This window comes from Oncorhynchus tshawytscha, linkage group LG07 (genome assembly GCF_018296145.1).
Source record: "Oncorhynchus tshawytscha isolate Ot180627B linkage group LG07, Otsh_v2.0, whole genome shotgun sequence".
NCBI classification, from domain to species: domain Eukaryota; kingdom Metazoa; phylum Chordata; class Actinopteri; order Salmoniformes; family Salmonidae; genus Oncorhynchus; species Oncorhynchus tshawytscha.
In genome coordinates, this window is record NC_056435.1 from 72506131 (window position 1) to 72518201 (window position 12071).

At 50.1% G+C, this 12071-nt stretch overlaps 1 protein-coding gene across 1 annotated transcript in view; it reads right to left on the reverse strand.

Moving 5' to 3' along the window:
• The window catches only part of iars1 (isoleucyl-tRNA synthetase 1), a 108789-nt gene that overhangs the window by 54584 nt on the left and 42134 nt on the right, over positions 1 to 12071 (reverse strand). Inside the window, exon 15 of the mRNA XM_042324912.1 lies at positions 463 to 536. Coding sequence (XP_042180846.1) covers positions 463 to 536 — 74 coding nt within the window. The remainder of the gene's footprint in view (positions 1 to 462; positions 537 to 12071) is intronic.

A 12071-nucleotide genomic window follows, 5' to 3' on the forward strand; every position in this document is an offset into this window, starting at 1 on the left:
ATTTTCAATGACGGCCTAGGAACAGTGGGTTAACTGCCTGTTCAGGGGCAGAACGACAGATTTGTACCTTGTCAGCTCGGGGGTTTGAACTTGCAACCTTCCGGTTACCAGTCCAACGCTCTGACCACTAGCCTACCCTGCCACCAGGGTAACCTATTAAATATAGAACGATGAGCATGGAGTCTTGGTGCGGATAGATTTGATTCATATTTATTGTCATCCACACATCAAATGAATTACAACACAATGGAAGGATGGTTCATTAGAGGGTGGTTCAATAGAGGGTAATGACAGTGTATCAGTCATCCAGGATGACCTCCTGTTAGTGATCTGGTTCTGTTCCTGACCTTGTCTGTGTTGCGTCCAACCATCACTGTGTGTGTGTGTGTGTGTGTGTGTGTGTGTGTGTGTGTGTGTGTGTGTGTGTGTGTGTAAAATCGCTGCAGACGATCAGTGACTCACCTCTCCCGATGCAGATCAGTTACTTTCACTCCTGTCAACTCCTCCAGCTCAGCCATGGATCCTACACACACCACCTGACACACACACACACACACACACACACACACACGGTCAGCAACAGAGCAGTAGCCTCCATTCTGTCTTCCTGTAAATGACAGACAGCTGAAGATGGTGTGTACACGGTCGGTGTGTGTGTGTGTGTGTACACGGTCGGTGTGTGTGTGTGTATACACGGTCGGTGTGTGTGTGTGTATACACGGTCGGTGTGTGTGTGTGTATACACGGTCGGTGTGTGTGTGTCGAGTAAACACGGTCGGTGTGTGTGTGTGAGTACACGGTCAGTGGTGTGTGTGTGCGAGTACACACGTATACACGGTCGGTGTGTGTGTGCGTATACACGGTCGGTGTGTGTGTGTGAGTACACGGTCGGTGTGTGTGTGTGTAAACACGGTCGGTGTGTGTGTAAACACAGTCGGTGTGTGTGTGTGTGTGTAAACACGGTCAGTGTGTGTGTGTGTGTAAACACGGTCAGTGAGTGTGTGTGTGTAAACACGGCCGGTGTGTGTGTGTGTGTGTGTGTGTAAACACGGGTGTGTGTGTGTGTGTGTGTAAACACGGTGTGTGTGTGTGTAAACACGGTCGGTGTGTGTAAACACGGTCGGTGTGTGTGTGTGTGTGTGTAAACACGGCCGGTGTGTGTGTGTGTGTGTGTGTGTGTGTAAACACGGTCGGTGTGTGTGTGTGTGTAAACACGGTCGGTGTGTGTGTGTGTGTGTAAACACGGTCGGGGTGTGTGTGTGTGTGTAAACATGGTCGGTGTGTGTGTGTGTCGGTTAGGGATGTAGCAATTCACTGATGCCCACCGGCCCCCTATTCAAATATTTAAGTGCATCGGTGCGCAGGACCCCGAAACCTGCCCAAAATGTAGCATGTATCAATCAGAATATCGATCCAAACGTTACGAAAATCTCCGGTTCACTAACATTAGGTGAAATTACTTTCTACCCCTTTTCTGAAAATACCTCTCATCTTTTGATGACAAATTATGCTTCCTTTTCAGTTCAGAACCATAAACACGTAACTCTGCTTTGACAGTCAATGATCTCAATGAAGTCATTTTTCACACCAAACAACTCCAGCAAACATATCAGTAGGCTGGTCAGTTTTGTGTGCTAACCAAACGAGAACTATAGGAATATTCTCCTTCTGCATTCAAATGGCAATTTAGCTATTAAACGGTGATTTGAGATCAAAAGTGATTTGGGGGCAGCCTACACCCCCCCACTAACCTGATAGAGGGGTCGTAGATACCCAGTTACCCTTACAGTGCCTTGTCTTCAGGCACTTCAGTATTTATACCCCTGGACTTACTACAACATGTTGTTGTGTTGCAGCCTGAATTTTTAAAATGGATTAAAAATATATTGTTTTTGTCTTCTCAACCATCTACACACAATACCCCACAATGACAAAGGGAAAACAAGTTTATTGAAAATGAAATACAGAAATATCTAATATACATAAGTATTCAAACCCCATGAGTCAATACATGTTAGAATTATCTTTTGGCAGTGATTACAGCTGTGAGTCTTTCTGGGTAAGTCTCTAAGAGCTGTGAGTCTTTCTGGGTCAGTCTCTAAGAGCTGTGAGTCTTTCTGGGTCAGTCTCTAAGAGCTGTGAGTCTTTCTGGGTAAGTCTCTAAGAGCTGTGAGTCTTTCTGGGTAAGTCTCTAAGAGCTGTGAGTCTTTCTGGGTAAGTCTCTAAGAGCTGTGAGTCTTTCTGGGTAAGTCTCTAAGAGCTGTGAGTCTTTCTGGGTAAGTCTCTAAGAGCTGTGAGTCTTTCTGGGTAAGTCTCTAAGAGCTGTGAGTCTTTCTGGGTCAGTCTCTAAGAGCTGTGAGTCTTTCTGGTAAGGCTCTAAGAGCTTTCCACACCTGAATTGTACAATTATTTGCACATGATTCTTTTAAAAAATTCTTCAAGCTCCGTCGTTGGTTGTTGATCATTGCTAGAAGCCATTTTTAAGTCTTGCCATAGATAGTGGTGGGGTCTGTGGTGGTGGAGGTGGGCTCTATATTGGTGGTGTGCTCTGTGGTGGAGGTGGTGGTGGGCTATGTGATGGTGGAGATGGTGGGCTCTGTGGTGGAGGTGGTGGTGGGCTCTGTGGTGGTGGAGGTGGGCTCTGTGGTGGTGGTGGTGGGCTCTGTGGTGGTGGTGGTGGGCTCTGTGGTGGTGGAGGTGGGCTCTGTGGTGGAGGAGGTGGTGGTGGTGGGCTCTGTAGTAGTGGGCCTGTGGTGGAGGTGGTGGTGGGTTCTGTATTGGTGGTGGGCTCTATGACAGACAGTTGGTGGTGGTGGGCTCTGTGGTGGAGGTGGTGGGCTCTGTGGTGGAAGTGGTGGGCTCTGTAGTGGTGGGCTCTATGAAAGACAGTTGGTGGTGGTGGGCTATGTGGTGGTGGTGGGCTCTGTAGTAGTGGGCCTGTGGTGGAGGTGGTGGTGGGTTCTGTATTGGTGGTGGGCTCTATGACAGACAGTTGGTGGTGGTGGGCTCTGTGGTGGAGGTGGTGGGCTCTGTGGTGGAAGTGGTGGGCTCTGTAGTGGTGGGCTCTATGAAAGACAGTTGGTGGTGGTGGGCTCTGTATTGGTGGTGGGCTCTGTGGTGGTGGGCTTTGTATGGTGGTGGTGGGCTCTGAGGTGGTGGGCTCTGTATTGGTGGTGGTGGGCTCTGTGGTGGTGGTGGGCTCTGTATTGGTGGTGGTGGGCCCTGAGGTGGTGGTGGTCTCTGTGGTGGCGGTGGTCTCTGTGGTGGGCTCTGTGGTAGTGGTGGTCTCTGGTGGTGGTGGTGGGCTCTGTGGTGGTGGTGGTAGGCTCTGTGGTGGAGGTGGTGGTGGGCTATGTGGTGGTGGAGGTGGTGGGCTCTGTGGTGGAGGTGGTGGTGGGCTCTGTGGTGGTGGTGGGCTCTGTATTGGTGGTGGTGGGCCCTGAGGTGGTGGTGGGCCCTGAGGTGGCGGTGGTCTATGTGGTGGACTCTGTGGTGGTGGTGGTCTCTGGTGGTGGTGGTGGGCTCTGTGGTGGTGGTGGTGGTGGGCTCTGTGGTGGTGGTGGTAGGCTCTGTGGTGGTGGTAGGCTCTGTGGTGGTGGGCTCTGTGGTGGTGGTGGTGGGCTCTGTGGTGGTGGTGGTGGGCTCTGTGGTGGTGGTGGTAGGCTCTGTGGTGGTGGTGGTAGGCTCTGTGGTGGTGGGCTCTGGGGTGGTGGTGGTGGGCTCTGTGGTGGTGGTGGTGGGCTCTGTGGTGGTGGTGGTGGGCTCTGTGGTGGTGGTGGTGGGCTCTGTGGTGGTGGTGGTGGGCTCTGTGGTGGTGGTGGTGGGGGCTCTGTGGTGGTGGTGGTGGGGGGCTCTGTGGTGGTGGTGGGCTCTGTGGTGGGGGTGGTATGTATGACAGACAGCAGTTGGTCGGAGCACGTCTCTGGAGCCGCTGAGCCAGAGGAGCGTGTATCAATCCTGCTGTACGACTCACTATCAGGTCAAACGAAGGACTGAAATGAACGAGACACTCAGAAAAACCAATCATGACTCTCGAGTCAATAAAGAGTTGTTCAAAAAGATCAAATCGTTCACGAACTGCACATCACTAACATGCACTCACCGGACAGTTTATTAGGTACACACATCTAGTGCTGGGTCAGACCGCCCCCTTTGTCCCCAGAACAGCCTGAATTATTCAGGGAATTTTACAAGGTTTTGGAAACGTTCAACAGGGTCCATGCTGACACGATATATATGAGGTCAGAGGTCAGTAGCTGTACAGTAACACGCTATATATGAGGTCAGTGGCTGTACAGTAACACCCTATACATGAGGTCAGAGGTCAGTGGCTGTACAGTAACACGCTATACATGAGGTCAGAGGCTGTACAGTAACACCCTATACATGAGGTCAGAGGTCAGTGGCTGTACAGTAACATGCTCTACATGAGGTCAGAGGTCAGGCTCTGTGCTTCACAGCTCTATGGGTTTTGACTGACTGACGATCTGAACTTGAGCACCGCGCATCACAAGAAGTCCCCCCCATCCCTCCTGCTGATTGGGCAACTTCTGCTAATGTTGTGTTGACAGAATGAGGGACATGCTGTACATTAAAGACGGCTCCATGTATTTAGAAAGATGAGACGTTGAGGATTATAATAAAAACAGCTCTGACGTCATCCAAGACAAAACACCCGTGTCAGGTGAACTGTTGTGGCCTAAATAATTTACATCATAAATCTCCAAACTTGTCCCATTTTTAATTTGTTAACCATATTTCTTATTTTATAAACATTTCATTGTATCTCTATCCATGTAGGTCAATTCCCACGAGTCAAGGGTTAATGAGTGTTACACACAAACATGTCTATTTTTGAAAGGAGGTACGCAGTAGACTAGATATCAGAAAAAGTATGCCAGACATTTCAAACGTTCCCAGCGAATGAGAAAACAGTAATGGAATTTAAATGAAGAGAATGAATAAGATGTGTTAAAAAGGCAACCTTGGGGCTAATTTAGCTGGCCGCCTACAGCACCACCGCGGCCACGGTGACACGGCATTCCGTGAGGAATATTCTGTGCACAAGACAAATAAACTTTGATTTGACCGATTCCCAGCTAGCAGACAGATGATTAAAGCTCTGGGCTAGCTGGCAGACAGATGATTAAAGCTCTGGGCTAGCTGGCAGACAGATGATTAAAGCTCTGGGCTGGCAGACAGATGGTTAATAAAGCTCAAGGCTAGCTGGCAGACAGATGGTTAATAAAGCTCAAGGCTAGCTGGCAGACAGATGATTAAAGCTCTGGGCTAGCTGGCAGACAGATGATTAAAACTCTGGGCTGGCAGACAGATGGTTAATAAAGCTCTGGGCTAGCTGGCAGACAGATGGTTAATAAAGCTCAAGGCTAGCTGGCAGACAGATGGTTAATAAAGCTCAAGGCTGGCAGACAGATGATTAATAAAGCTCAAGGCTGGCAGACAGATGATTAATAAAGCTCAAGGCTGGCAGACAGATGATTAATAAAGCTCAAGGCTGGCTGGCAGACAGATGATTAATACAGCTCAAGGCTGGCAGACAGATGGTTAATAAAGCTCAAGGCTGGCAGACTGACAGATGGTTAATAAAGCTCAAGGCTGGCTGGCAGACAGGTGTCTGTAATTCTGCTCCAATTCCAAACAAACTAAGGTAGTTGGCCCAGATACGACCAGTGTGTGTCGCATGACAGAGAGCTGAGGGAGAGAGAAAGTGGAGATGGGGGAGAGAGAGCTGAGGGAGAGAGAAAGTGGAGATGGGGAGAGAGAGCTGAGGGAGAGAGAAAGTGGAGATGGGGAGAGAGAGCTGAGGGAGAGAGAAAGTGGAGATGGGGAGAGAGAGCTGACGGGAGAGAGAAAGTGGAGATGGGGAGAGAGAGCTGAGGGGAGAGAAAGTGGAGATGGGGGAGAGAGAGCTGAGAGGGAGACAAAGAGATTGAGTTCCAGGCCCATCCATCAATCTCTCTCTCTCGCCTCCATCCATTTCTCTCCTCTCCATCTCTCTCCTTTCCTCTCCGCCTCCCTCCCTCTCCTGTCAGCTCCCCCTCCATCCCTCTCCTGTCAGCTCCCCCTCCATCCCTCTCCTGTCAGCTCCCCCTCCATCCCTCTCCTCTCAGCTCCCCCTCCATCCCTCTCCTGTCAGCTCCCCTCCATCCCTCTCCTGTCAGCTCCCCCTCCATCCCTCTCCTCTCAGCTCCCCCTCCATCCCTCTCCTGTCAGCTCCCCCTCCATCCCTCTCCTATCAGCTCCCCCTCCATCCCTCTCCTGTCAGCTCCCCCTCCCTCCCTCTCCTGTCAGCTCCCCTCCATCCCTCTCCTGTCAGCTCCCCCTCCATCCCTCTCCTGTCAGCTCCCCCTCCCTCCCTCTCCTGTCAGCTCCCCCTCCATCCCTCTCCTGTCAGCTCCCCCTCCATCCCTCTCCTGTCAGCTCCCCCTCCATCCCTCTCCTGTCAGCTCCCCCTCCATCCCTCTCCTGTCAGCTCCCCCTCCATCCCTCTCCTGTCAGCTCCCCCTCCATCCCTCTCCTGTCAGCTCCCCCTCCATCCCTCTCCTGTCAGCTCCCCCTCCATCCCTCTCCTGTCAGCTCCCCCTCCAACCCTCTCCTCTCAGCTCCCCCTCCATCCCTCTCCTGTCAGCTCCCCCTCCATCCCTCTCCTGTCAGCTCCCCCTCCATCCCTCTCCTGTCAGCTCCCCCTCCATCCCTCTCCTGTCAGCTCCCCCTCCATCCCTCTCCTGTCAGCTCCCCCTCCATCCCTCTCCTGTCAGCTCCCCCTCCATCCCTCTCCTGTCAGCTCCCCCTCCATCCCTCTCCTGTCAGCTCCCCCTCCATCCCTCTCCTGTCAGCTCCCCCTCCATCCCTCTCCTGTCAGCTCCCCCTCCATCCCTCTCCTGTCAGCTCCCCCTCCATCCCTCTCCATCTCTCTCCTCTCTGCTCCCCCTCCCTCCCTCCCTCCATCTCTCCTCTCTGCTCCCCCTCCCTCCCTCCCTCCATCTCTCCTCTCTGCTCCCCCTCCCTCCATCTCTCCTCCACCTCCCTCCATCACAATTCAATTCAATTGACATGGCAAGTTCATTATTACTTCAAAGTATACATATCGGAAAATAAAAATATATATTTACACGACCTGGTAGTAGACCAGTGTCAACATGACTGAGAAGACACATGACCTGGTAGTAGACCAGTGTCAACATGACTGAGAAGACACATGACCTGGTAGTAGACCAGTGTCAACATGACTGAGAAGACACATGACCTGGTAGTTGACCAGTGTCAACATGACTGAGAAGACACATGACCTGGTAGTGGACCAGTGTCAACATGACTGAGAAGACACATGACCTGGTAGTAGACCAGTGTCAACATGACTGAGAAGACACATGACCTGGTAGTAGACCAGTGTCAACATGACTGAGAAGACACATGACCTGGTAGTAGACCAGTGTCAACATGACTGAGAAGACACATGACCTGGTAGTTGACCAGTGTCAACATGACTGAGAAGACACATGACCTGGTAGTAGACCAGTGTCAACATGACTGAGAAGACACATGACCTGGTAGTGGACCAGTGTCAACATGACTGAGAAGACACATGACCTGGTAGTAGACCAGTGTCAACATGACTGAGAAGACACATGACCTGGTAGTGGACCAGTGTCAACATGACTGAGAAGACACATGACCTGGTAGTAGACCAGTGTCAACATGACTGAGAAGACACATGACCTGGTATGAAAGACAAAACAAAACAAGATGGGAAATATTATCGACATTACATTGCATGACTTTGCACTTTTCACTGGCCGTCCCTCAGGTTGTGGCAGGAGGACACATATTTGGCTGCCAAAACTGCACATTTTGTCTTTTCACCCAATAAATATTAGATTTTTTTTTCATCTTTTATAGTTTCAAATTCTTTGTATTCAATTATAATTTTGGGAAATAAATATTCTCTTAGGTCTGAGTATTTGTCACAGTGTAATAGGAAATGCAGCTCTGTCTCTACCTCTCCCCTGGAGCAGAGTGAGCACAGCCTGTCCTCTCTGGGCAGCCAGACCGGTCTCTATAGCCAGACTGTCCTCTCTGGGTAGCCAGGTTTGTCTGTGACGACCGGTCTCTATAGCCAGACTGTCCTCTCTGGGCAGCCAGGTTTGTCTGTGACGACCGGTCTCTGTAGCCAGACTGTCCTCTCTGGGCAGCCAGGTTTGTCTGTGACGACCGGTCTCTATAGCCAGACTGTCCTCTCTGGGCAGCCAGGTTTGTCTGTGACGACCGGTCTCTATAGACAGACTGTCCTCTCCGGGCAGCCAGGTTTGTCTGTGACGACCGGTCTCTATAGCCAGACTGTCCTCTCTGGGCAGCCAGGTTTGTCTGTGACGACCGGTCTCTATAGCCAGACTGTCCTCTCCGGGCAGCCAGGTTTGTCTGTGATGACCGGTCTCTATAGCCAGACTGTCCTCTCTGGGCAGCCAGGTTTGTCTGTGACGACCAGTCTCTATAGCCAGACTGTCCTCTCCGGGCAGCCAGGTTTGTCTGTGACGACCGGTCTCTATAGCCAGACTGTCCTCCCTGGGTAGCCAGGTTTGTCTGTGACGACCGGTCTCTATAGCCAGACTGTCCTCTCTGGGCAGCCAGGTTTGTCTGTGACGACCGGTCTCTATAGCCAGACTGTCCTCTCCGGGCAGCCAGGTTTGTCTGTGACGACCGGTCTCTATAGCCAGACTGTCCTCTCCGGGCAGCCAGGTTTGTCTGTGACGACCGGTCTCTATAGCCAGACTGTCCTCCCTGGGTAGCCAGGTTTGTCTGTGACGACCGGTCTCTATAGCCAGACTGTCCTCTCCGGGCAGCCAGGTTTGTCTGTGACGACCGGTCTCTATAGCCAGACTGTCCTCTCTGGGCAGCCAGGTTTGTCTGTGACGACCGGTCTCTATAGCCAGACTGTCCTCTCCGGGCAGCCAGGTTTGTCTGTGATGACCGGTCTCTATAGCCAGACTGTCCTCTCTGGGCAGCCAGGTTTGTCTGTGATGACCGGTCTCTATAGTCAGACTGTGCTCACTGAGTCTGTACCTAGTCAGTGTTTTCCTCAGTTACTATCAGTCACAGTGGTCAGATAGTCTGCCACCATGTACTGTCTGTTTAGAGACAAATAGCATTGAAGTTTACTTTCCAATTGGTCATACATTTTTCTTTTTGTTTTGTGATGATTTGGTTGGGCCAGATTTTCTGAGTGCTGTCCTGAGGCTCTATGGGGTTCGTTTGGGTTGGTGAACTGAGCCTCAGAACCAGCTGGCTGAGTGCTGTCCTGAGGCTCTATGGGGTTGGTTTGGGTTGGTGAACTGAGCCTCAGAACTAGCTGGCTGAGTGCTGTCCTGAGGCTCTATGGGGTTGGTTTGGGTTGGTGAACTGGGCCTCAGAACCAGCTGGCTGAGTGCTGTCCTGAGGCTCTATGGGGTTCGTTTGGGTTGGTGAACTGGGCCTCAGAACCAGCTGGTTGACTGATGTCCTGAGGCTCTATGGGGTTGGTTTGGGTTGGTGAACTGGGCCTCAGAACCAGCTGGCTGAGTGCTGTCCTGAGGCTCTATGGGGTTGGTTTGGGTTGGTGAACGCCTCAGTCTTTTTGTTTTGAGCCTCAGTACCAGCTGGCTGAGTGCTGTCCTGAGGCTCTATGGGGTTCGTTTGGGTTGGTGAACTGAGCCTCAGAACCAGCTGGCTGAGTGCTGTCCTGAGGCTCTATGGGGTTGGTTTGGGTTGGTGAACTGAGCCTCAGAACTAGCTGGCTGAGTGCTGTCCTGAGGCTCTATGGGGTTGGTTTGGGTTGGTGAACTGAGCCTCAGAACTAGCTGGCTGAGTGCTGTCCTGAGGCTCTATGGGGTTGGTTTGGGTTAGTGAACTGAGCCTCAGAACCAGCTGGCTGAGTGCTGTCCTGAGGCTCTATGGGGTTGGTTTGGGTTGGTGAACTGGGCCTCAGAACCAGCTGGCTGAGTGCTGTCCTGAGGCTCTATGGGGTTGGTTTGGGTTGGTGAACTGGGCCTCAGAACCAGCTGGCTGAGTGCTGTCCTGAGGCTCTATGGGGTTGGTTTGGGTTGGTGAACTGAGCCTCAGAACCAGCTGGCTGAGTGCTGTCCTGAGGCTCTATGGGGTTGGTTTGGGTTGGTGAACTGGGCCTCAGAACCAGCTGGCTGAGTGCTGTCCTGAGGCTCTATGGGGTTGGTTTGGGTTGGTGAACTGAGCCTCAGAACCAGCTGGCTGAGTGCTGTCCTGAGGCTCTATGGGGTTGGTTTGGGTTGGTGAACTGAGCCTCAGAACCAGCTGGCTCAGGGGGCTCTTCTCTTGTTTCATCTCTTGACATTGTAGAGCTGTGTGATGCAATGTTTTGGGGTCACTTGTTCTTAGACGGTTGTAAAATTTGATATCTCTTTTTCTATTTGAATGAGGAGGGGGTATTGGCCCCATTCTGCTCTACATGTGTTATTTGGAGTTTTTCTTTGCACTTGCAATACAGTCTTGCAAAACTCTGCATGCAGTATTTCAATTGGATGTTTGTCCCATTTGGTAAATTCATTGTTAGAGATTGGACCCCATACTTCACTGCCATATAGAGCAACTGGTTCTAGAACTGATTGGAACATTTTGAGCCAGATTTTAATGTTCCTTTTAATGGCATAGAAGGCTCTTCTTGCTTTGTCTCTCAGCTCATTCACAGCCATGTGAAAGCTACCTGTGTTGCTGATATTTAGACCTAGATATGTGTCGTTTTTGTTGTGTTTTTATAGAACTGTGTCCAAATAGAATTTATATTGGTCATCCTGATTTCCGGACCATTTTTGGAATATCATTCTATTTGTTTTTTTTAGGTTAACGGTCAGAGCCCAGGTCTGACAGAACCTGTGGTTAACGGTCAGAGCCCAGGTCTGACAGAACCTGTGAAGACGATCTAGGTGTTGGTGTGACCCCTCTTTAGTGGGAGACAGCAGCACCAGGTCATATGCGTACAGCAGACACTTGATTTCAGTGTTGTGTAGGGTGATACCAGGTGCTTCCGATTCTTCTAATGTTTTTGCCAATTCATTAATGTAGATGTTAAATAGTGTTGGACTTATTGGACAGCCCTGTTTCACTCTACATCCCTGAGAGAAGAAGTCTGTTTGCTTGTTGTTAACTCATTAATGTAATGTTAAATAGTGTTGGACTTATTGGACAGCCCTGTTTCACTCCACGTCCCTGAGAGAAGAAGTCTGTTTGCTTGTTGCCAATTTTAACCGCACATTTGTTTTTAATGTACATTGATTTAATAACAACATGTGTTTTCACTCCAATACCACTTTCTATTAGTTTATAAAAAAGACCTTCGTGCCAAATTGAATCAAATGCTTTCTTGAAATCGACAAAACACGAGTAGATTTTGCCTTTGTTTTGGTTTACTTGTTTATCAATTAGTGGAGGGTGTAAATGTAGTCTGTTGAATGTGGTAGCAGAATCAGAATTAGTTAGGTAACATAGATAAATAAGATGTTTTATCTAATTCATTGTCATTAGAATGTCTTCTTTTTGAATAATACTGTTGGCAGTTTGCAGTTATCCCTTCTCTGCTAGGGCTCAGTTACTTGGGGCCCAGAGAGGGGAGAGGTCAGGTTAGTCTTATCTGTGAATGTGTCTGTAAACTATTCCTAAACCATCTGAAAGGATGGTGTGATTAAAGGGGAACAAGTTAGGTGGCTCCACAATGTCTGTGTGCCAGTCACTCCTCTCCGTGAGCTTGTCCAGGAGAGGTTGTATTTGAGATGGGAGTGTCTAGAATTGACAATTGATATATGCCATTGGATGAGGTAATGTTTTGGTCCTAAGTGGTACCAAGAACGAGATAGGAACTTCGTTTAGGAGACCAAACTAAACGATAATTTATAGCCAATGCTGTCTGGCTATGGGATACTCCTCTCTCAAGTAAAATTCTTCCTTTGTGCAGTTTTCCTAAGACCTGTGGTTTGTCATGTCGGGGTGGATCTGGATCTTTGCTATAAAGGTTGCCAAATCTCAGTTGCCATTATGTTGACACTCTC